The sequence below is a fragment of the Oncorhynchus mykiss genome, unplaced genomic scaffold (assembly GCF_013265735.2).
Source record: "Oncorhynchus mykiss isolate Arlee unplaced genomic scaffold, USDA_OmykA_1.1 un_scaffold_271, whole genome shotgun sequence".
Lineage (NCBI taxonomy): Eukaryota > Metazoa > Chordata > Actinopteri > Salmoniformes > Salmonidae > Oncorhynchus > Oncorhynchus mykiss.
In genome coordinates, this window is record NW_023493725.1 from 92501 (window position 1) to 118367 (window position 25867).

The window sequence follows — 25867 nt, forward strand, 5'->3', positions numbered from 1 at the left end:
ACACACACACACACACACACACACACACACACACACACGCAAACACACACACACACACACGCAAACACGCACACGCAAACACACACGCAAACACACACGCACGCAAACACACACACGCAAACACACACACACACACAGGCAAATACACAAAGAATTGGCCTCAAGCGTGCCATTAGTCTAGGAAATAAGAGAAGAGACCCGAGAGATAGAGAGAGAGAGAGAGGCAGCTAAATATAAATACAGTGCCTTGCGAAAGTATTCGGCCCCCTTGAACTTTGCGACTTCTTCACAACAGTATCTCGGACCTGCCTGGTGTGTTCCTTGTTCTTCATGATGCTCTCTGCGCTTTTAACGGACCTCTGAGACTATCACAGTGCAGGTGCATTTATACGGAGACTTGATTACACACAGGTGGATTGTATTTATCATCATTAGTCATTTAGGTCAACATTGGATCATTCAGAGATCCTCACTGAACTTCTGGAGAGAGTTTGCTGCACTGAAAGTAAAGGGGCTGAATAATTTTGCACGCCCAATTTTTCAGTTTTTGATTTGTTAAAAAAGTTTGAAATATCCAATAAATGTCGTTCCACTTCATGATTGTGTCCCACTTGTTGTTGATTCTTCACAAAAAAATACAGTTTTATATCTTTATGTTTGAAGCCTGAAATGTGGCAAAAGGTCGCAAAGTTCAAGGGGGCCGAATACTTTCGCAAGGCACTGTATATATATATATATATATAGATATATATATAGAGAGAGAGACAAAGAATTAGAAAACAAACCCAATTTTGATAAACTCCCATATCTACTGGGTGAAATACCACAGTGTTCCATCACAGCAGCAAGATGTGTGACCTGTTGCCACAAGAAAAGGGCAACCAGTGAAGAACAAACACCATTGTAAATACAACCCATATTTATTTGATTTGATTTGTCTCTATTTTAATCATCCAACACTGTATTAAAGCAGGAAGCACCAGTGACTCGGTCCATAAAAAAAATTGTCAGATGAAGCAGATGCTAAACTACAGGACTGTTTTGCTAACACACACTGGAATATGTTCTGGGATTCATCCGATGGCATTGAGGACCACATGAGTCACTGGCTTTATCAATAAGGGCATTGAGGAAGGTCGTCCCCACAGTGACTGTACGTACATACCCCAACCAGAAGCCATGGATTACAGGCAATATAGGACTAAGATCAACTCGTACTACACCGGCTCTGACGCTCGTCGGATGTGGCAGGGCTTGCAAACCATTACAGTGACACGAGCCTAACAGACAAACTAAACTACTTCTATGCTTGCTTTGAGGCAAATAACACTGAAACGTGCATGAGAGCACCATCTGTTCCGGAGCCGATGTGAGTAAGACCTTTAACCTGTCTAACGAAATCCCGTTACGCTAGCGGAACCCCTCGCCAACAGCCAATGAAATTGCAGGGCGCCAAATACAAATCAACAAAAATCTCATATATCAAATTTCTCAAACATTGTATTAGGCACCATTTTAAAGATAACATTCTCGTTAATCTAGCCACAGTGTCTGATTTCAAAAATGCTTTACAGCGAAAGCTCCACAAACAATTATGTTAGGTCACCACCAAGTCACAGAAAAACCAGCCACAAAAAGTCACAAAAAAAGCACAAATAGAGATAAAATTAATCACTAACCTTTGATGATCTTCATCAGATGACACTCATAGGACTTCATGTTACACAATACTTGTATGTTTGGTTCGATAAAGTGCATATTTATATCCAAAAATCTCATTTTACATTGGTGTGTTGAGTGATTGCAGAGATGTGATTTTGTGTGAGATGATGATAGGCTTCTTCTCCGCGGTGTCAGATTATGTTACTGTATATATACTAATCAGAATACTATTATGTTACTGTATATGTATGAATTTTCTTTTTAATCGTAGTACTGAATATAATGTGTTTAAATATAATCAAGAATTAGAACAATGACTGTCTGTTCCTTGGTAGAAATGAATGAACTATATCGTCAGACTGGCTAGAATGCTTATCTACACTGGCTGACCTTGGCTCTAGGCGAGGTGGGAAGGCTTGAGAACTATAGAGCCTTTCTACTAGTGTCAAGAAGAGACGGAACATTTAGAAAACGCTGACGTCATTTTCAGTTTATAACCTGTGGTAAAATGTGTAAGGAGCAGTACTCTCGTGAATAAAGGCTGCTGTTTGACTTTAAGACTGGGCTCTGTCCATTTTTATACTAATAATACTAATAAGGGTCAAACATATCCTTATGAATTGACAGAGTGTTTGATTTTAATTGGGTATTAAAACAGAGGAATTTAATTCCTGCAACAATCATTTACGTCCAAATAGCTTCTTTCTGCAGAGAAGAATGGGAGAAACTAACCAAATACAGGTGTGCCAAGCTTGTAGCGTCATACCCAAGAAGACTCAAGGCTGTAATCGCTGCCAAAAGTGCTTCAACAAAGTACAGAGTAAAGGGTCTGAATACTTATGTAAATGTGATATTTCAGTTTTTATGTTACAATAAATTAGCAAAAATACCTGTTTTTGCTTTGTCATTATGGGGTACTGTGATGTCATTATGGGGTATTGTGATGTCATTATGGGGTACTGTGATGTCATTATGGGGTATTGTGATGTCATTATGGGGTACTGTGATGTCATTATGGGGTATTGTGATGTCATTATGGGGTATTGTGATGTCATTATGGGGTATTGTGATGTCATTATGGGGTACTGTGATGTCATTATGGGGTATTGTGATGTCATTATGGGGTATTGTGATGTCATTATGGGGTATTGTGGTGTCATTATGGGGTATTGTGATGTCATTATGGGCTATTGTGATGTCATTATGGGGTATTGTGATGTCATTATGGGGTACTGTGATGTCATTATGGGGTATTGTGATGTCATTATGGGGTATTGTGATGTCATTATGGGGTATTCCGTATGCACTGTACTATCTACAGATATCTAGTGAGACGTGCAGACTGCTGGGAGTCATGACACACGTGAATGTATTATCTATGTCTACAGATATCTAGTGAGACGTGTAGACTGCTGGGAGTCATGACACACGTGAATGTATTATCTATGTCTACAGATATCTAGTGAGTGAACACACAATATTCATGTTGTTTTGTGGGCTTGAGCTTGTCACTTAACATCATTTTGTAATTTTAATAGACAGGAAGTTGTGTGGTCTGAATTTGTTAGCAGTGTTCCGTTGATAGGCAGATGGCAATGACTGGCAAACTCTGTTCAACGGGCTCTGTCTGTCTGTCCTGTCCTGTCTCTGTGTGTGTGTGTGTGTGTGTGTGTGTGTGTGTGTGTGTGTGTGTGTGTGTGTGTGTGTGTGTGTGTGTGTGTGTGTGTAGCCAGCCTCTCTGTTCTACTGTTTTTTCCTATACGTGGATCCACTCCTGTCCAGCCGCTAGCCTCATGGTGAACCAGGCTTCCTTCCACTAGCCTCGTGGTAAACCAGGCTTCCTTCCACTAGCCTCGTGGTGAACCAGGCTTCCTTCCACTAGCCTCGTGGTAAACCAGGCTTCCTTCCACTAGCCTCGTGGTAAACCAGGCTTCCTTCCACTAGCCTCGTGGTGAACCAGGCTTCCTTCCACTAGCCTCGTGGTAAACCAGGCTTCCTTCCACTAGCCTCGTGGTAAACCAGGCTTCCTTCTGCTAGCCTCGTGGTAAACCAGGCTTCCTTCCACTAGCCTCGTGGTGAACCAGGCTTCCTTCCACTAGCCTCGGGGTAAACCAGGCTTCCTTCTGCTAGCCTCGTGGTGAACCAGGCTTCCTTCTGCTAGCCTCGTGGTAAACCAGGCTTCCTTCCACTAGCCTCGTGGTAAACCAGGCTTCCTTCTGCTAGCCTCGTGGTAAACCAGGCTTCCTTCCACTAGCCTCGTGGTAGACCAGGCTTCCATCCGCTAGCCCCGTGGTAAACCAGGCTTCCTTCTGCTAGCCTCGTGGTAAACCAGGCTTCCTTCTGCTAGCCTCGTGGTGAACCAGAATTCCTTCCACTAGCCTCGTGGTAAACCAGGCTTCCTTCTGCTAGCCCCGTGGTAAACCAGGCTTCCATCTGCTAGCCTCGTGGTGAACCAGGCTTCCTTCCGCTAGCCTCGTGGTAAACCAGGCTTCCTTCCGCTAGCCTCGTGGTAAACCAGGCTTCCTTCTGCTAGCCTCGTGGTAAACCAGGCTTCCTTCCACTAGCCTCGTGGTAAACCAGGCTTCCTTCCGCTAGCCTCGTGGTAAACCAGGCTTCCTTCTGCTAGCCTCGTGGTGAACCAGGCTTCCATCGCTAGCCCCGTGGTAAACCAGGCTTCCTTCTGCTAGCCTCGTGGTAAACCAGGCTTTCTTCCGCTAGCCTCGTGGTAAACCAGGCTTCCTTCCACTAGACTCGTGGTAAACCAGGCTTCCTTCTGCTAGCCTCGTGGTAAACCAGGCTTCCTTCCGCTAGCCTCGTGGTAAACCAGGCTTCCTTCCACTAGCCTCGTGGTAAACCAGGCTTCCTTCCACTAGCCTCGTGGTAAACCAGGCTTCCTTCCGCTAGCCTCGTGGTAAACCAGGCTTCCTTCTGCTAGCCTCGTGGTAAACCAGGCTTCCTTCCGCTAGCCTCGTGGTAAACCAGGCTTCCTTCCACTAGCCTTGTGGTAAACCAGGCTTTCTTCCGCTAGCCTCGTGGTAAACCAGGCTTCCTTCTGCTAGCCTCGTGGTAAACCAGGCTTCCTTCCGCTAGCCTCGTGGTAAACCAGGCTTCCTTCCACTAGCCTCGTGGTAAACCAGGCTTCCTTCCACTAGCCTCGTGGTAAACCAGGCTTTCTTCCGCTAGCCTCGTGGTAAACCAGGCTTCCTTCTGCTAGCCTTGTGGTAAACCAGGCTTCCTTCTGCTAGCCTCGTGGTAAACCAGGCTTCCTTCTGCTAGCCTCGTGGTAAACCAGGCTTCCTTCTGCTAGCCTCGTGGTAAACCAGGCTTCCTTCCACTAGCCTCGTGGTAAACCAGGCTTCCTTCTGCTAGCCTCGTGGTGAACCAGGCTTCCTTCCACTAGCCTCGTGGTAAACCAGGCTTCCATCCGCTAGCCTCGTGGTAAACCAGGCTTCCTTCTGCTAGCCTCGTGGTGAACCAGGCTTCCTTCTGCTAGCCTCGTGGTGAACCAGGCTTCCTTCCGCTAGCCCCGTGGTAAACCAGGCTTCCTTCCGCTAGCCTCGTGGTAAACCAGGCTTCCTTCTGCTAGCCTCGTGGTGAACCAGGCTTCCTTCCACTAGCCTCGTGGTAAACCAGGCTTCCTTCCGCTAGCCTCGTGGTAAACCAGGCTTCCTTCCGCTAGCCCCGTGGTGAACCAGGCTTCCTTCCACTAGCCTCGTGGTAAACCAGGCTTCCTTCCGCTAGCCTCGTGGTAAACCAGGCTTCCTTCCACTAGCCTCGTGGTAAACCAGGCTTCCTTCTGCTAGCCTCGTGGTAAACCAGGCTTCCTTCTGCTAGCCCCGTGGTAAACCAGGCTTCCTTCCGCTAGCCTCGTGGTAAACCAGGCTTCCTTCTGCTAGCCTCGTGGTGAACCAGGCTTCCTTCCACTAGCCTCGTGGTAAACCAGGCTTCCTTCCGCTAGCCTCGTGGTAAACCAGGCTTCCTTCCGCTAGCCCCGTGGTGAACCAGGCTTCCTTCCACTAGCCTCGTGGTAAACCAGGCTTCCTTCCACTAGCCTCGTGGTAAACCAGGCTTCCTTCCACTAGCCTCGTGGTAAACCAGGCTTCCTTCCGCTAGCCTCGTGGTAAACCAGGCTTCCTTCCGCTAGCCTCGTGTTAAACCAGGCTTCCTTCCGCTAGCCTCGTGGTAAACCAGGCTTCCTTCCGCTATCCTCGTGGTAAACCAGGCTTCCTTCCGCTAGCCTCGTGGTAAACCAGGCTTCCTTCCGCTAGCCTCGTGGTAAACCAGGCTTCCTTCCACTAGCCTCATGGTAAACCAGGCTTCCTTCCGCTAGCCTCGTGGTGAACCAGGCTTCCTTCCACTAGCCTCGTGGTAAACCAGGCTTCCTTCTGCTAGCCCCGTGGTGAACCAGGCCTCCTTCCACTAGCCTCGTGGTAAACCAGGCTTCCTTCCACTAGCCTCGTGGTAAACCAGGCTTCCTTCCGCTAGCCTCGTGGTAAACCAGGCTTCCTTCTGCTAGCCTCGTGGTAAACCAGGCTTCCTTCCGCTAGCGTCGTGGTAAACCAGGCTTCCTTCCGCTAGCCTCGTGGTAAACCAGGCTTCCTTCCGCTAGCCTCGTGGTAAACCAGGCTTCCTTCCACCAGCCTCGTGGTAAACCAGGCTTCCTTCTGCTAGCCTCGTGGTGAACCAGGCTTCCTTCCACTAGCCTCATGGTAAACCAGGCTTCCTTCTGCTAGCCCCGTGGTGAACCAGGCTCCCTTCCACTAGCCTCGTGGTAAACCAGGCTTCCTTCCACTAGCCTCGTGGTAAACCAGGCTTCCTTCCACTAGCCTCGTGGTAAACCAGGCTTCCTTCTGCTAGCCTCGTGGTAAACCAGGCTTCCTTCCACTAGCCTCGTGGTAAACCAGGCTTCCTTCTGCTAGCCTCGTGGTAAACCAGGCTTCCTTCCGCTAGCCTCGTGGTAAACCAGGCTTCCTTCCACTAGCCTCATGGTAAACCAGGCTTCCTTCTGCTAGCCTCGTGGTGAACCAGGCTTCCTTCCACTAGCCTCGTGGTAAACCAGGCTTCCTTCTGCTAGCCCCGTGGTGAACCAGGCCTCCTTCCACTAGCCTCGTGGTAAACCAGGCTTCCTTCCACTAGCCTCGTGGTAAACCAGGCTTCCTTCCGCTAGCCTCGTGGTAAACCAGGCTTCCTTCTGCTAGCCTCGTGGTAAACCAGGCTTCCTTCCGCTAGCGTCGTGGTAAACCAGGCTTCCTTCCGCTAGCCTCGTGGTAAACCAGGCTTCCTTCCGCTAGCCTCGTGGTAAACCAGGCTTCCTTCCACCAGCCTCGTGGTAAACCAGGCTTCCTTCTGCTAGCCTCGTGGTGAACCAGGCTTCCTTCCACTAGCCTCATGGTAAACCAGGCTTCCTTCTGCTAGCCCCGTGGTGAACCAGGCTCCCTTCCACTAGCCTCGTGGTAAACCAGGCTTCCTTCCACTAGCCTCGTGGTAAACCAGGCTTCCTTCCACTAGCCTCGTGGTAAACCAGGCTTCCTTCTGCTAGCCTCGTGGTAAACCAGGCTTCCTTCCACTAGCCTCGTGGTAAACCAGGCTTCCTTCTGCTAGCCTCGTGGTAAACCAGGCTTCCTTCCGCTAGCCTCGTGGTAAACCAGGCTTCCTTCCGCTAGCCTCGTGGTAAACCAGGCTTCCTTCCACTAGCCTCGTGGTAAACCAGGCTTCCTTCCACTAGCCTCGTGGTAAACCAGGCTTCCTTCTGCTAGCCTCGTGGTAAACCAGGCTTCCTTCCGCTAGCCTCGTGGTAAACCAGGCTTCCTTCCACTAGCCTCGTGGTAAACCAGGCTTCCTTCTGCTAGCCTCGTGGTAAACCAGGCTTCCTTCGCCTGAAACGGGAAGCCTGGGAGGCTCCGTGGCTAAAGAGCTGTCGGAAACTTGGAGCGAATCAGTGACGCCTCACCACACGTCAAACCAATCAAAATGCCTCTAATTGGGGGCGGAGCTGAGGCCACATCAATGTTTTAAATGTTGATGTTTCTGTAGTGATATTGGGCTGTAAAGTCTAGCTTGAGGGGAGAAACAGTCAACAACGCCGGCCATATCGATGTTTAAATGTTGATGTTTCTGTAGTGATATTGGGCTGTAAAGTCTAGTATGAGGGGAGAAACGGTCAACAACGCCGGCCATATCGATGTTTAAATGTTGATGTTTCTGTAGTGATATTGGGCTGTAAAGTCTAGTATGAGGGGAGAAACGGTCAACAACGCCGGCCATATCGATGTTTAAATGTTGATGTTTCTGTAGTGATATTTGGCTGTAAAGTCTAGTATGAGGGGAGAAACGGTCAACAACGCCGGCCATATCAATGTTTTAAATGTTGATGTTTCTGTAGTGATATTGGGCTGTAAAGTCTAGCTTGAGGGGAGAAACGGTCAACAACGCCGGCCATATCGATGTTTAAATGTTGATGTTTCTGTAGTGATATTGGGCTGTAAAGTCTAGTATGAGGGGAGAAACGGTCAACAACGCCGGCCATATCGATGTTTAAATGTTGATGTTTCTGTAGTGATATTGGGCTGTAAAGTCTAGTATGAGGGGAGAAACGGTCAACAACGCCGGCCATATCGATGTTTAAATGTTGATGTTTCTGTAGTGATATTGGGCTGTAAAGTCTAGCTTGAGGGGAGAAACGGTCAACAACGCCGGCCATATCGATGTTTAAATGTTGATGTTTCTGTAGTGATATTGGGCTGTAAAGTCTAGCTTGAGGGGAGAAACGGTCAACAACGCCGGCCATATCGATGTTTAAATGTTGATGTTTCTTTAGCTGTGTTAGCCCAGACGCTAGCTTAGCTCTGTTAGCCCTAGCTTAGCTGTGTTAGCCCAGACGCTAGCTTAGCTGTGTTAGCCCTAGCTTTGCTGTGTTAGCCCAGACGCTAGCTTAGCTGTGTTAGCCCTAGCTTAGCTGTGTTAGCCCAGATGCTAGCTTGCCCAGGGTCAGTGATACCTGGAGCCACCACGTACTGCCGATCTATGGGAACAACTGCAAACATTTTTAGCAATTATTAATAAAATAAAATAAAATTTACCTCATAAACTGTTGCCTGTAACGTTCATCTCCTTATTGTCATACTGTACCTACATTACAAGTGTTGGATTTGCACTAAAATTATACGTAAAGACACATACATAATCTGGTATCACCCAGACAGGCCAGTCGTGTGAGAAACTCGAGATTATAATCTGGTATCATCCCAGACAGGCCAGTCGTGTGAGAAACTCGAGATCATAATCTGGTATCATCCCAGACAGGCCAGTCGTGTGAGAAACTCGAGATTATAATCTGGTATCATCCCAGACAGGCCAGTCGTGTGAGAACCTCGGCATTATAATCTGGCATCATCCCAGACAGGCCAGTCGTGTGAGAACCTCGTCATTATAATCTGGCATCATCCCAGACAGGCCAGGCGTGTGAGAACCTCGGCATTATAATCTGGTATTATAATCTGGTATCATCCCAGACAGGCCAGTCGTGTGGGAAACTCGAGATTATAATCTGGTATCATCCCAGACAGGAAACTCGAGATTATAATCTGGTATCATCCCAGACAGGCCAGTCGTGTGAGAACCTCATCATTATAATCTGGTTTCATCCCAGACAGGCCAGGCGTGTGAGAACCTCGGCATTATAATCTGGTATCATCCCAGACAGGCCAGTCGTGTGAGAACCTCGGCATTATAATCTGGAATTATAATCTGGTATCATCCCAGACAGGCCAGTCGCCAGAGAAACTCGGCATCAAGTCGATCAGACAAGTGAAAATGAGGGTCAGTAAAGAAAACTACAAGCTCGTCTCTCGATTTTAAAACAACGTGTCGATACTTTGCCCAAAAATATCCACTTCCTCATGTTGTAGAAGAGTTTACATGGTCGCTGCCCGTTGCATAGTACAACCCCAGACCACGTGTAACCACGGCAACCCATGACCTCCACATCCGGCTTCTTCACCTGCGGGATCTTCTGAGAGGGGGAGGGACAGACACCCCGGTGACAGTTGATTAATCCCTTTTTTGGGGGGGGGAGGGGTCTTGAAATGGAACACACGCACACACTCACACACGCACGCACACACACACACACACACACACACACTGTCTCCTCTCTCTCCTGAGGCAGGATGCAGGACAGTCTCTCTACTGTCTGGAAGACAGATCACTTCCTCACTTACTATTTCAGTCACTTACTGTCTCTCTCTGTGTGTGTGTGTGTGTGTGTGTGTGTGTGTGTGTGTGTGTGTGTGTGTGTGTGTGTGTGTGTGTCTGTGTCTGTGTGTGTGTCTGTGTGTCTGTGTGTGTGTGTGTCTGTGTGTCTGTGTGTGTCTGTGTCTGTGTCTGTGTCTGTGTGTGTCTGTGTCTGTGTGTGTGTGTGGTTGTGTCTGTGTCTGTGTGTGTGTGTGTGTGTGTCTGTGTCTGTGTGTGTGTGTGTGTGTGTGTGTGTGTGTGTGTGTGTGTGTGTGTGTCTGTGTCTGTGTGTGTGTGTGTGTGTGTGTGTGTGTCTGTGTCTGTGTCTGTGTCTGTGTGTGTGTGTGTCTGTGTCTGTGTCTGTGTGTGTCTGTGTCTGTGTGTGTGTGTGTGTGTGTGTGTGTGTGTGTGTGTGTGTGTGTGTGTGTGTGTGTGAGAGACAAGGCAGTTCATCACCTGGTAGTTATATAAATTCCCCAACGGAACTGTACCGGGTTGTTTCCTAGGTAACCACCGGCTGGCTGTACGTCCAATGTCCTACTTCTCTACGTTACAACCCACCTGTCAATCACACTTTATTTAATAATTAACGTTTATAATATATAATAGTCCTATTTCTCTACGTTACAACCCACCTGCTGGCACTGAGCTGCTGTTCAAATACAACCACACTTTATTTCATAATTAACTTATAATACATGATAGAAAGGAAATAGATGGTGTTTAATTGAACTAAAGTAACTAAAGTTTGTCGTTCTGTCTGTTTCAGAGCTCCTTGGTTCTGCTAAGAGGGTCAACGTCAACTTCCAGGATACAGACGGGTGAGTGGACAGAGACACACACACAGATACGCACACAGATACACACACACACACACACACACACACACACACACACACACACACACACAGACACAGACAGACACAGACACAGACACAGACACACACGCACACAGAGAGACCTGGGTCTCAAGAGAAGACAGGCTATCTGCTCACTGCCCTCAAAAATGAGGTGGAAACTGAGCTGCACTTCCTAACCTCCTGCCCAATGTATGACCATATTAGAGAGACATATTTCCCTCAGATTACACAGATCCTCAAAGAATTAGAAAACATATCCAATTTTGATAAACTCCCATATCTACTGGGTGAAATGCCACAGTGTTCCATCACAGCAGCAAGATTTGTGACCTGTTGCCACGAGAAAAGGTCAACCAGTGAAGAACACACACCATTGTAAATACAACCCATATTTATGTTTATTTATTTTCCCTTGTGTACTTGAACTATTTGTACATCGTTACAACCCTGTATATATATATATACATAATATGACATCTGAAATGTCTGTATTATTTTGGATCTTCTGTGAGTGTAATGTTTACTGTTCATTATTATTGTTTACTTAACTTTTGTTAAATCTTCTGTGGATATTCAAGGCACTTCACCCTGATCGTTTCTGAAAGTGGTTCTGGATGTTTCTGCTCAATGACTGAAATGTCAAATGTGTTATAAATATTAAATGCCAGGGTTCTTCCTAGTTAACAGAGGATTTCCTCTCCTCTCCTCTCCTCTCCTCTCCTCTCCTCTCCTCTCCTCTCCTCTCCTCTCCTCTCCTCTCCTCTCCTCTCCTCTCCTCTCCTCTCCCCTCCCATCGTCTCCACTCCCCTCCCCTCCCCTCTAACTGCCTCTCCTCTCCTCTCCTCTCCTCTCCTCTCCTCTCCTCTCCTCTCCTCTCCTCTCCTCTCCTCTCTAACTTCCTCTTCTTTCTTCTAACCTCTTCTCTTCTCCTCTCCTCATCATCTCCTCTACTATCCTCTCCTTCTGAGAAAGGAAGACACTGTAGAGTATTGAGATGCCTCCCTGGCCTAGACAGAGGAAGACACTGTAGAGTATTGAGATGTCTCCCTGATCCATCCAGAACCGGCCTAGACAGAGGAAGCCACTGTAGAGTATTGAGATGTCTCCTTGGCCTAGACAGAGCTGGGTCAGTCAGGGGTTTGGGACTATTCGGTATTCTGAACAAACACACACACACACGCCGTGCCGGAGTATCTCCATGGTTACAGAACATTCCGCTCCCAATCACAGACAGCCTCAGCTCTGTCAGCCAATCAGAACAGAGGACCTGTTCTACATATATCTCTCTCTCACACACACACACACTCACACACACACACACACACACACACACACACACACACACACACACACACACACACACACACACACACACCGGTACTAAGTCAATGTGGAGGCTATATACAGGGGGTACTGGAGAGTCAGTGTGGAGGCTATATACAGGGGGTACCAGTACAGAGTCAATGTGGAGGCTATATACAGTGGGTACCGGTACAGAGTCAATGTGGAGGCTATATACAGGGGGTACCGGTACAGAGTCAATGTGGAGGCTATATACAGGGGGTACCGGTACAGAGTCAATGTGGAGGCTATATACAGGGGGTACCAGTACAGAGTCAATGTGGAGACTATATACAGGGGGTACCGGTACAGAGTCAGTGTGGGGGGGTGCATGCTAGTTGAGGTAATATGTGCCTGTAGGTGGGGGTGAAGTGACTGTACATAGATAATAAACAGGGAGTAGCAGCAGTGTGAAAACAAAATGGGGGGGGGCTGTATCAACGTAAATAGTCCGGGTGACTATTTGATTAATTGTTCAGCAGTTTTATGGCTTGGAGGTAGAAGCTGTTCAGCAGTTTTATGGCTTGGAGGTAGAAGCTGTTCATCAGTTTTATGGCTTGGAGGTAGAAGCTGTTCAGCAGTTTTATGGCTTGGAGGTAGAAGCTGTTCAGCAGTTGTATGGCTTGGAGGTAGAAGCTGTTCATCAGTTTTATGGCTTGGAGGTAGAAGCTGTTCATCAGTTTTATGGCTTGGAGGTAGAAGCTGTTCATCAGTTTTATGGCTTGGAGGTAGAAGCTGTTCATCAGTTTTATGGCTTGGAGGTAGAAGCTGTTCATCAGTTTTATGGCTTGGAGGTAGAAGCTGTTCATCAGTTTTATGGCTTGGAGGTAGAAGCTGTTCATCAGTTTTATGGCTTGGAGGTAGAAGCTGTTCATCAGTTTTATGGCTTGGAGGTAGAAGCTGTTCATCAGTTTTATGGCTTGGAGGTAGAAGCTGTTCATCAGTTTTATGGCTTGGAGGTAGAAGCTGTTCAGCAGTTTTATGGCTTGGAGGTAGAAGCTGTTCAGCAGTTGTATGGCTTGGAGGTAGAAGCTGTTCAGCAGTTGTATGGCTTGGAGGTAGAAGCTGTTCATCAGTTTTATGGCTTGGAGGTAGAAGCTGTTCAGCAGTTGTATGGCTTGGAGGTAGAAGCTGTTCAGCAGTTTTATGGCTTGGAGGTAGAAGCTGTTCATCAGTTGTATGGCTTGGAGGTAGAAGCTGTTCAGCAGTTTTATGGCTTGGAGGTAGAAGCTGTTCATCAGTTGTATGGCTTGGAGGTAGAAGCTGTTCATCAGTTGTATGGCTTGGAGGTAGAAGTTGTTCATCAGTTTTATGGCTTGGAGGTAGAAGCTGTTCATCAGTTGTATGGCTTGGAGGTAGAAGCTGTTCATCAGTTTTATGGCTTGGAGGTAGAAGCTGTTCATCAGTTGTATGGCTTGGAGGTAGAAGCTGTTCAGCAGTTTTATGGCTTGGAGGTAGAAGCTGTTCATCAGTTGTATGGCTTGGAGGTAGAAGCTGTTCATCAGTTTTATGGCTTGGAGGTAGAAGCTGTTCATCAGTTGTATGGCTTGGAGGTAGAAGCTGTTCATCAGTTTTATGGCTTGGAGGTAGAAGCTGTTCATCAGTTGTATGGCTTGGAGGTAGAAGCTGTTCATCAGTTTTATGGCTTGGAGGTAGAAGCTGTTGAGGAGCCTTTTGGACCTTGTCTTGATGCTCCGGTACCGCTTGCCGTGCTGTAGCAGAGAGAACAGTTTATGACTTGTGAAATGTTTAGGGCTTTCCTCTGACACCGCCTGGTGTACAGTACCAGTCTAAAGGTAGAAGCTGTTAAGCAGTTTTATGGCTTGGAGGTAGAAGCTGTTCAGCAGTTTTATGGCTTGGAGGTAGAAGCTGTTCATCAGTTTTATGGCTTGGAGGTAGAAGTTGTTCAGCAGTTGTATGGCTTGGAGGTAGAAGCTGTTCATCAGTTTTATGGCTTGGAGGTAGAAGCTGTTCATCAGTTTTATGGCTTGGAGGTAGAAGCTGTTCAGCAGTTTTATGGCTTGGAGGTAGAAGCTGTTCAGCAGTTTTATGGCTTGGAGGTAGAAGCTGTTCAGCAGTTGTATGGCTTGGAGGTAGAAGCTGTTAAGGAGCCTTTTGGACCTGGTCTTGATGCTCCGGTACCGCTTGCCGTAGCAGAGAGAACAGTTTATGACTTGTGAAATGTTTTGGGCTTTCCTCTGACACCGCCTGGTATACAGTACCAGTCTAAAGGTTTGGACACGCCTACTCATTCAAGGGTTTTTCTTTATTTGTACTATTTTCTACATTGTAGAATAACAGTGAAGACATCAACACTATGAAACAACACATATGGAATCATATAGTAACCAAACATTCCGCTAGTTGAGAGATGTGGGAACTCCTTCAAGACTGTCTGGTAGAGCATTCCAGGTGAAGCTGGTTGAGAAAATGCCAAGAGTGTGCAAAGCTGTCATCAAGGCAAAGGGTGGCTAATCTCAAACATAAAATAAATTCTGATTTGTTAAACACTTTTTTGGTTACTACATGATTCCATATGTGTTATTTCATAGTGTTGATGTCTTCACTATTATTCTACAATGTAGAAAATTGTTAAAATAAAGAAAAACCCTGGAATGAGTAGGTGTGTCCAAACCTTTGACTGGTACTGTATATACAGACCACAAATTCCAAATGGCTATACTAAAACTCTTTAACTTCATCCTTGGTTCTGGCATCTTCCCCATTATTTGGAATAAAAGACTGATCACCCCAATCCACAAAAGTGGAGACAATTTTGACCCCAATAACTACCGTGGAATATGCGTCAACAGCAACCTTGGCAAGATCCTCTCCATTATCATTAACAGCAGACATTTCCTCAGTGAAAACAATGTACTGAGCAAATGTCAATTTGGCTTTTTACCAAATTACCGTACGACAGACCACGTATTCACCCTGCACACCCTCATTGACAAACAATCCAAAACAAAGTATTCTTACGCTTTGTTGATTTAAAAATATATTTTCATTTGGCATGAGGGTCTGCAAATTGAAGGAAAACGTTAGGAGCACCGTTCCTTAACCTGTCTCCTCCCCTTCCTCTACACTGATTTGAAGTGGATTTAACAAGTGGCATCAATAAGGGATCATAGCTTTCACCTGTATTCTGGCTCTGACGCTCGTCGGATGTGGCAGGGGGACTACAAAGGGAAACCCAGACGCGAGCTGCCCGGTGACGAGGGCCTACCAGACGGGCTAAATTTATTTTTATGCTATTTTTATGCAAGCAACACTGAATCATGCATGAGAGCACCAGCTGTTCCGGACGACTGTGTGATCACGCTCTCCTTAGCCGATGTGAGCAAGACCTTCAAACAGGTCAACATTCAGAAGGCCCCAGGGCCAGACGGATTCTCAGGACGTGTACTCAGAGCGGACCAACTGGCACGTGTCTTCACTGATATTTTCAACCTCTCCCTGACCGAGTCTGTAATACCAACATGTTTCAAGCAGACCACCATCGTCCCTGCACCCAAGAACACTAAGGTAACCTGCCTAAATGACTACCGACCGATAGCACTCACATCTGTAGCCATGAAGTGCTTTGAAAGGCTGGTCATGGCTCACATCAACACCATTATCCCAGAAACCCTAGACCCACTCCAATTTGCATACCGCCCCAACAGATCCACAGATGATGCAATCTCTATTGCACTCCACACTGCCCTTTCCCACCTGGACAAAAGGAACACCTATGTGAGAATGCTGTTCATTGACTACAGCTCAGCGTTCAACACCATAGTTGCCTTCAAAGCTCATCACTAAGCTAATGACCCTGGGACTAAACACCTCCCTCTGCAACTGATGGGGCTGTAGAATTTCCAGGTCCACTGACTCGGTACCGGTACCCCCTGTATATTGCCTCGTTATTGATATTTTATTGTGTTACTTTTTAAAAATATATATTGTTTATTTAGTAAATATTTTCTGAAAACTGTATTGTTGGTTAAGGGCTTGTAAGTAATTATTTCAGCGTAAGGTTTGTATTCGGCGCATGTGACTATTAACATTTGACTTGATTCACATGGTCAGTCTATCCCTCACACTGACTCTATCCCTCACACTGACTCTATCCCTCACACTGACTCTATCCCTCACACTGCCTCTATCCCTCACACTGACTCTATCCCTCACACTGCCTCTATCCCTCACACTGACTCTATCCCTCACACTGACTCTATCCCTCACACTGACTCTATCCCTCACACTGACTCTATCCCTCACACTGACTCTATCCCTCACACTGCCTCTATCTCTCACACTGACTCTATCCCACACACTGACTCTATCCCACACACTGACTCTATCCCACACACTGACTCTATCCCTCACACTGACTCTATCCCACACACTGACTCTATCCCTCACACTGACACTCACACACTGCCTCTATCCCTCACACACTGCCTCTATCCCTCACACTAACTCTATCCCTCACACTGCCTCTATCCCTCACACTGACACTCACACACTGCCTCTATCCCTCACACACTGCCTCTATCCTTCACACTGACTCTATCCTTCACACTGACTCTATCCCTCACACACTGCCTCTATCCCTCACACTGCCACTCACACACTGCCTCTATCCCTCACACACTGCCTCTATCCCTCACACACTGCCTCTATCCTTCACACTGACACTCACACACTGCCTCTATCCCTCACACTCACACACACACTGCCTCTATCCCTCACACTGACACACACACTGCCTCTGGCCCTCACATTGACACTCACACACTACCTCTGGCCCTCACACTGACACTCACACACTGCCTCTGGCCCTCACACTGACACTCACACACTGCCTCTATCCCTCACACTGCCACTCACACACTGCCTCTATCCCTCACACTGACACTCACACACTGCCTCTGGCCCTCACACTGACACTCACACACTGCCTCTATCCCTCACACTGACACTCACACACTGCCTCTATCCCTCACACTGACACTCACACACTGCCTCTATCCCTCACACTGACAGACACACACTGCCTCTATCCCTCACACTGACACTCACACACTGCCTCTATCCCTCACACTGACACTCACACACTGCCTCTAGCCCTCACACACTGCCTCTGGCCCTCACACTGACACTCACACACTGCCTCTGGCCCTCACACTGACACTCACACACTGCCTCTATCCCTCACACTGCCACTCACACACTGCCTCTATCCCTCACACTGAGACTCACACACTGCCTCTATCCCTCACACTGACAGACACACACTGCCTCTATCCCTCACACTGACACTCACACACGGTCTATGCCCCCCCCCCCCCCCACACACACACACAATCAGGCATCAAACACACCACTACTGTATACTGTAATCCCACATGAAGTACATTGTTTACAAAGTTTCTCTCTTGTCCTCTCTCTCCATCCCTCTCTCCATCATCCCTCTCTCTCCATCATCCCTCTCTCCATCCCTCTCTCCATCATCCCTCTCTCTCTCCATCCCTCTCTCCATCATCCCTCTCTCCCTCCATCCCTCTCTCCATCATCCCTCTCTCTCCATCCCTCTCTCCCTCCATCCCTCTCTCTCACCCCTCTCTCTCATCCCTCTCTCTCCATCCCTCTCTCTCCATCCCTCTCTCCATCATCCCTCTCTCCCTCCATCCCTCTCTCTCATCGCCTCTCTCCATCATCCCTCTCTCCCTCCATCCCTCTCTCTCATCCCCTCTCTCCATCATCCCTCTCTCCCTCAATCCCTCTCTCCATCATCCCTCTCTCCCTCCATCCCTCTCTCTCATCCCTCTCTCTCCTTCATCCCTCTCTCCATCATCCCTCTCTCCATCCCTCTCTCCATCATCCCTCTCTCCCTCCATCCCTCTCTCTATCATCCCTCTCTCTCCATCCCTCTCTCCATCCCTCTCTCTCCATCCCTCTCTCCATCATCCCTCTCTCCCTCCATCCCTCTCTCCATCATCCCTCTCTCTCCATCCCTCTCTCTCCATCCCTCTCCATCATCCCTCTCTCCATCATCCCTCTCTCCATCATCCCTCTCTCCCTCCATCCCTCTCTCTCATCCCTCTCTCTCCATCATCCCTCTCTCCATCATCCCTCTCTCTCATTACTCTCTCTCCATCATCCCTCTCTCCCTCCATCCCTCTCTCCATCTCTCTCTCATCCTTCCCTACATCCCTCTCTCCATCCCTCTCTCCATCCTTCTGCCCTCTCCATCCATCCCTCTCTCCTCTCCTTCTCCATCCCTCTCTCCATCTCTCTCCTCTCCTTCTCATCCCTCTCTTCTCTCCTTCTCCATCTCTCTCTTCTCTCTAACCACTAGGCAGGTAGCCTAGTGGTTAGAGCATTGGGCCAGTACCCGAAAGCTTGCTAGATCGAATCCCTGAGCTGACAATGTAAAAATATGTCGTTCTGCCCCTGAACAGGGCAGTTAACCCACTGTTCCTAGGCTGTCATTGTAAGTAAGATCTTGGTCTTAACTGACTTGCCTAGTTAAATAAATCTCTCTCTTATCCTTCTCCATCCAGCTGACAGTAGTAGATATGAGTTAGTCTACACACCAGGAAACAGATGTGGTGGGCTGGCTAGATAACCCTCAATAGAAGCCCAGTGTGTGTCTGTGTATAAGGTTGAGTGATTATAGTTGTAATCCAGTCCATTATGACATCAGCTGGTCTTTTAATCCATGTTGACTCTTCTTGTCCATTATGGAGTTACCATACCTCCCACTGTGCCCTAAATCAGGGCTTCTCACACACGCAATAAAAACAACAATATCCCCGATGCCAAGAGAGAGGTGGGCCTTAAAATGTTCCTTCACAGGGCCCAATAATAGTTTTTTTTCCAGTCATAGGAGAATCCTTGGTTTGATTGGTCATGAAGTCATAGTAGATCTCCTTGGTTTGACTGGTCATGAAGTCATAGTAGAATCCTTGGTTTGATTGGTCATGAATTCATAGTAGATCTCCTTGGTTTGATTGGTCATGAAGTCATAGTAGATCTCCTTGGTTTGATTGGTCATGAAGTCATAGTAGAATCCTTGGTTTGATTGGTCATGAAGTCATTGTAGAATCCTTGGTTTGATTGGTCATGAAGTCATAGTAGATCTCCTTGGTTTGATTGGTCATGAAGTCATAGTAGATCTCCGTGGTTTGATTGGTCATGAAGTCATAGTAGGTCTCCTTGATTTGATTGGTCATGAAGTTATAGTATAATTATTGGTTTGATTGGTCATGAAGTCATAGTAGAACTCCTTGGTTTGATTGGTCATGAAGTCATAGTAGAACTCCTTGGTTTGATTGGTATTGAAGTCATAGTGGAACTCTTTGGTTTGATTGGTCATGAAGTCATAGTAGAATCCTTGGTTTGATTGGTCATGAAGTCATTGTAGAATCCGTGGTTTGATTGGTCATGAAGTCATAGTAGAATCCTTGGTTTGATTGGTCATGAAGTCATTGTAGAATCCGTGGTTTGATTGGTCATGAAGTCATAGTAGAACTCCTTGGTTTGATTGGTCATGAAGTCATAGTAGAATTATTGGTTTGATTGGTCATGAAGTCATAGTAGATCTCCTTGGTTTGATTGGTGATGAAGTCATAATAGATCTCCTTGGTTTGATTGGTCATGAAGTCATAGTAGATCTCCTTGGTTCGATTGGTCATGAAGTCATAGTAGAATCCTTGGTTTGATTGGTCATGAAGTCATAGTAGAACTCCTTGGTTTGATTGGTCATAAAGTCATAGTAGAATTATTGGTTTGATTGGTCATGAAGTCATAGTAGAACTCCTTGGTTTGATTGGTCATGAAGTCATAGTAGAATTATTGGTTTGATTGGTCATGAAGTCATAGTAGATCTCCTTGGTTTGATTGGTGATGAAGTCATAATAGATCTCCTTGGTTTGATTGGTCATGAAGTCATAGTAGATCTCCTTGGTTTGATTGGTCATGAAGTCATAGTAGAATCCTTGGTTTGATTGGTCATGAAGTCATAGTAGAACTCCTTGGTTTGGTTGGTCATAAAGTCATAGTAGAATTATTGGTTTGATTGGTCATGAAGTCATAGTAGAACTCCTTGGTTTGATTGGTCATGAAGTCATAGTAGATCTCCTTGGTTTGATTGGTCATGAAGTCATAGTATAATTATTGGTTTGATTGGTCATGAAGTCATAGTAGATCTCCTTGGTTTGATTGGTCATGAAGTCATAATAGATCTCCTTGGTTTGATTGGTCATGAAGTCATAGTAGATCTCCTTGGTTTGATTGGTCATGAATTCATAGTAGAATCATTGGTTTGATTGGTCATGAAGTCGTAGTAGAACTCCTTGGTTTGATTGGTCATAGTAGATCTCCTTGTGTCCTATGTTTTATCTCTTGAGTTCTGATTATGAGGGATGTCCTTGAGGAATCACAAAAGGTCCCCGGACCCAAAACATTTTAGAACGTTTGCCCTAAATAACTTAAATACTGTGTGTGTGTGTGTGTGTGTGTGTGTGTGTGTGTGTGTGTGTGTGTGTGTGTGTGTGTGTGTGTGTGTGTGTATGTGTGTGTGTGTGTGTGTGTGTGTGTGTGTGTGTGTGTGTGTGTGTGTGTGTGTGTGTGTGTGTGTGTGTGTGTGTGTGTGTATGTGTGTGTGTGTGTGTGTGTGTGTCTGTGTGTGTGTGTGTGTGTGTGTGTGTGTGTGTGTGTAGGTTTGCTCCACTGCACCATGCTGCTCTCAGTGGGAACCTGGAGCTCATCTCTCTGCTGCTGGAATCGCAGGCCACCGTGGACATCAGGGACCAGAAGGGTGAGACACAACACACAACACACACACACACACACATACGCATACACACGCACACACACACACACACACATACGCATACACACGCACACACACACACATATACACACAGACACACACACATATACACACACTGCCGGCCGTAGTCTGATTCTGTCTGTTCCTCCGTGGTTGCCGTAGGGATGCGCCCACTGCACTACGCGGCTTGGCAGGGGAAGGCGGAGCCTATGAAGATGCTGCTGAAGTCTGGTTCGTCGGTCAACGGCCAATCAGACGAGGGACAGATCCCTCTGCACCTGTCGGCGCAGCACGGACACTACGACGTGGTGAGTCACATTAGCTGTTGTTTAGCTAACGGCTAACGGAAGAGTTTCTGCTATCGATGTCATCTCCTGCCGTTGTGCCCTGGAGCAAGGCACTTAACACCTTAACCTGCTCCCTGGGCGCTGTGCTGTGTCTTCCAACCTGCGTGGGTATGTATCTTAGAGGGGTCGGGGCGGCAGGTAGCCTAGTGGTTAGAGGGGGGGGGGGGCAGGTAGCCTAGTGGTTAGAGGGGGGTTGCAGGTAGCCTAGTGGTTAGGGGGGGGAGGCAGGTAGCCTAGTGGTTATGGGGGGGAGGCAGGTAGCCTAGTGGTTAAAGGAGGGGGGAGGGGGGGGCAGGTAGCCTAGTGGTTAGGGGGGGGAGGCAGGTAGCCTAGTGGTTAAAGGAGGGGGGAGGGGGGGGCAGGTAGCCTAGTGGTTAGAGGGCGGGCAGGTAGCCTAGTGGTTAGAGGGGGGATGCAGGTAGCCTAGTGGTTAGAGGGGGGAGGCAGGTAGCCTAGTGGTTAAAGGAGGGGGGGGGGGGGCAGGTAGCCTAGTGGTTAAAGGAGGGGGGGGGGGGGAGGCAGGTAGCCTAGTGGTTAAAGGAGGGGGGGGGAGGCAGGTAGCCTAGTGGATAAAGGAGGGGGGGGGGGGGGGGGCAGGTAGCCTAGTGGTTAGGGGGGGGGGGGCAGGTAGCCTAGTGGTTAGAGGGCGGGCAGGTAGCCTAGTGGTTAGAGGGGGGATGCAGGTAGCCTAGTGGTTAGAGGGGGGAGGCAGGTAGCCTAGTGGTTAAAGGAGGGGGGAGGGGGGGGGCAGGTAGCCTAGTGGTTAGAGGGCGGGCAGGTAGCCTAGTGGTTAAAGGTAGGGCAGGTAGCCTAGTGGTTAGAGGGGGGATGCAGGTAGCCTAGTGGTTAGAGGGGGGGGGGCAGGTAGCCTAGTGGTTAGAGGGGGGGGGGGGGGCAGGTAGCCTAGTGGTTAGAGGGGGGGGGGGGGGGGCAGGTAGCCTAGTGGTTAGAGGGGGGGGGGGGGGGTCAGGTAGCCTAGTGGTTAGAGGGGGGGGGGCAGGTAGCCTAGTGGTTAGAGGGGGGGGACAGGTAGCCTAGTGGTTAGGGCGTTAGGCCAGCAACCCGAAAGGTTGCAGGATCAAATCCCTAGAGCTGACAGGGTACAAAAAAATACGTTGTTCTGCCCCTGAACAAGGCAGTTAACCCACTGTTCCCCGGTAGGCTGTCGTCCTGCCCCTGAACAAGGCAGTTAACCCACTGTTCCCCGGTAGGTCGTCGTTCTGCCCCTGAACAAGGCAGTTAACCCCCTGTTCCCCGGTAGGCCGTCATTCTGCCCCTGAACAAGGCAGTTAAACCACTGTTCCCCGGTAGGCCGTCGTTCTGCCCCTGAACAAGGCAGTTAACCCCCTGTTCCCCGGTAGGTCGTCGTTCTGCCCCTGAACAAGGCAGTTAACCCCCTGTTCCCCGGTAGGCCGTCGTTCTGCCCCTGAACAAGGCAGTTAACCCACTGTTCCCCGGTAGGTCGTCATTCTGCCCCTGAACAAGGCAGTTAACCCCCTGTTCCCGGGTAGGTCGTCATTCTGCCCCTGAACAAGGCAGTTAACCCACTGTTCCCCGGTAGGTCGTCGTTCTGCCCCTGAACAAGGCAGTTAACCCACTGTTCCCCGGTAGGTCGTCGTTCTGCCCCTGAACAAGGCAGTTAACCCACTGTTCCCCGGTAGGTCGTCGTTCTGCCCCTGAACAAGGCAGTTAACCCCCTGTTCCCCGGTAGGCCGTCGTTCTGCCCCTGAACTAGGCAGTTAAACCACTGTTCCCCGGTAGGCCGTCGTTCTGCCCCTGAACAAGGCATTTAACCCCCTGTTCCCCGGTAGGCTGCCGTCCTGCCCCTGAACAAGGCAGTTAACCCCCTGTTCCCCGGTAGGCTGTTGTCCTGCCCCTGAACAAGGCAGTTAACCCCCTGTTCCCCGGTAGGCTGTCGTTCTGCCCCTGAACAAGGCAGTTAACCCCCTGTTCCCCGGTAGACCGTCGTTCTGCCCCTGAACAAGGCAGTTAACCCCCTGTTCCCCGGTAGGCCGTCGTTCTGCCCCTGAACAAGGCAGTTAACCCCCTGTTCCCCGGTAGACCGTCGTTCTGCCCCTGAACAAGGCAGTTAATCCACTGTTCCCTAGTAGGTCGTCATTGTAAATAATAATTGGTTCTTAACCAACTTGCCTAGTTAAATAAAGGTTAAGCTGAAGACTAATCTCCATGTGACAAAGTCTTGTTGTTGTTGTTATTGTTGTTCCCCCAGTCTGAGATGTTGCTCCAACACCAGTCTAATCCGTGTGTTGTTGTTGTTGTTGTTGTTGTTGTTCCCCCAGTCTGAGATGTTGCTCCAACACCAGTCTAATCCGTGTGTTGTTGTTGTTGTTGTTGTTGTTCCCCCAGTCTGAGATGTTGCTCCAGCACCAGTCTAATCCGTGTGTTGTTGTTGTTGTTCCCCCAGTCTGAGATGTTGCTCCAACACCAGTCTAATCTGTGTGTTGTTGTTGTTGTTCCCCCAGTCTGAGATGTTGCTCCAACACCAGTCTAATCCGTGTGTTGTTGTTGTTGTTGTTGTTGTTGTTGTTCCCCAGTCTGAGATGTTGCTCCAACACCAGTCTAATCCGTGTGTTGTTGTTGTTGTTGTTCCCCCAGTCTGAGATGTTGCTCCAACACCAGTCTAATCCGTGTGTTGTTGTTGTTGTTGTTGTTCCCCCAGTCTGAGATGTTGCTCCAACACCAGTCTAATCCGTGTGTTGTTGTTGTTGTTGTTGTTCCCCCAGTCTGAGATGTTGCTCCAACACCAGTCAAATCCGTGTGTTGTTGTTGTTGTTGTTCCCCCAGTCTGAGATGTTGCTCCAACACCAGTCTAATCCGTGTGTTGTTGTTGTTGTTGTTGTTGTTGTTCCCCCAGTCTGAGATGTTGCTCCAACACCAGTCTAATCCGTGTGTTGTTGTTGTTGTTGTTCCCCCAGTCTGAGATGTTGCTCCAACACCAGTCTAATCCGTGTGTTGTTGTTGTTGTTGTTCCCCCAGTCTGAGATGTTGCTCCAACACCAGTCTAATCCGTGTGTTGTTGTTGTTGTTGTTGTTGTTGTTGTTGTTGTTGTTCCCCAGTCTGAGATGTTGCTCCAACACCAGTCTAATCTGTGTGTTGTTGTTGTTGTTGTTGTTCCCCAAGTCTGAGATGTTGCTTCAGCACCAGTCTAATCCGTGTGTTGTTGTTGTTGTTGTTGTTGTTGTTGTTGTTCCCCAGTCTGAGATGTTGCTCCAACACCAGTCTAATCCGTGTGTTGTTGTTGTTGTTGTTCCCCCAGTCTGAGATGTTGCTCCAACACCAGTCTAATCCGTGTGTTGTTGTTGTTGTTGTTGTTCCCCCAGTCTGAGATGTTGCTCCAACACCAGTCTAATCCGTGTGTTGTTGTTGTTGTTGTTGTTGTTGTTCCCCCAGTCTGAGATGTTGCTCCAACACCAGTCAAATCCGTGTGTTGTTGTTGTTGTTGTTCCCCCAGTCTGAGATGTTGCTCCAACACCAGTCTAATCCGTGTGTTGTTGTTGTTGTTGTTCCCCCAGTCTGAGATGTTGCTCCAACACCAGTCTAATCCTTGTGTTGTTGTTGTTGTTGTTGTTGTTCCCCCAGTCTGAGATGTTGCTCCAACACCAGTCTAATCCGTGTGTTGTTGTTGTTGTTCCCCCAGTCTGAGATGTTGCTCCAGCACCAGTCTAATCCGTGTGTTGTTGTTGTTGTTGTTGTTCCCCCAGTCTGAGATGCTGCTTCAGCACCAGTCTAATCCGTGTGTTGTTGTTGTTGTTGTCCCCAGTCTGAGATGTTGCTCCAACACCAGTCTAATCCGTGTGTTGTTGTTGTTCCCCCAGTCTGAGATGTTGCTCCAACACCAGTCTAATCCGTGTGTTGTTGTTGTTGTTGTTCCCCCAGTCTGAGATGTTGCTCCAACACCAGTCTAATCCGTGTGTTGTTGTTGTTGTTGTTGTTCCCCCAGTCTGAGATGTTGCTCCAACACCAGTCTAATCCGTGTGTTGTTGTTGTTGTTGTTGTTCCCCCAGTCTGAGATGTTGCTCCAACACCAGTCTAATCCGTGTGTTGTTGTTGTTGTTGTTGTTCTTCCCCCAGTCTGAGATGTTGCTCCAACACCAGTCTAATCCGTGTGTTGTTGTTGTTGTTCCCCCAGTCTGAGATGTTGCTTCAGCACCAGTCTAATCCGTGTATAGTGGACAATGCAGGAAAGACTCCTCTCGATCTGGCCTGTGAGTTCGGCAGGGTCGGGGTGAGTAACTAACTCTACTAACTTCATTACCTATTTACTTTGCAGTTTTGTTGGTGTTGTAAGGACTTTGGCCACTGGCCATCCGGGTTAGAAGACCTCCATTTTACTATCCCGGGTGACGTTGTTCTAACCAAGTGTGCTGTGGTGATGTTTTCTTTTAAAATGTTTTAATGACAAACAAAACTCTGGGCTTGTTTGGCAGATGTTTTACTAGCCCAGACTGAAAACTACTAGCCTTGACCTAACGGGCTTGGTTAAAACTACTAGCCTTGAGCTAACAGGCTTGGTTAAAACTACTAGCCTTGGGCTAACAGGCTTGGTTAAAACTACTAGCCTTGAGCTAACAGGCTT

The 25867-nt window shown here is 48.0% G+C and overlaps 1 protein-coding gene across 6 annotated transcripts in view; it reads left to right on the forward strand.

Annotated features, from left to right (window-relative positions):
• Window positions 1–25867, forward strand: part of LOC110514870 (caskin-1) — a 142042-nt gene that overhangs the window by 40067 nt on the left and 76108 nt on the right. For all 6 annotated transcript variants that reach the window (XM_036973587.1, XM_036973586.1, XM_036973589.1 and 3 more), the window contains exons 2-5: window positions 10664–10715; window positions 20810–20907; window positions 21085–21230; window positions 25421–25516. In XM_036973587.1, coding sequence (XP_036829482.1) covers window positions 10664–10715; window positions 20810–20907; window positions 21085–21230; window positions 25421–25516 — 392 coding nt within the window. The remainder of the gene's footprint in view (window positions 1–10663; window positions 10716–20809; window positions 20908–21084; window positions 21231–25420; window positions 25517–25867) is intronic.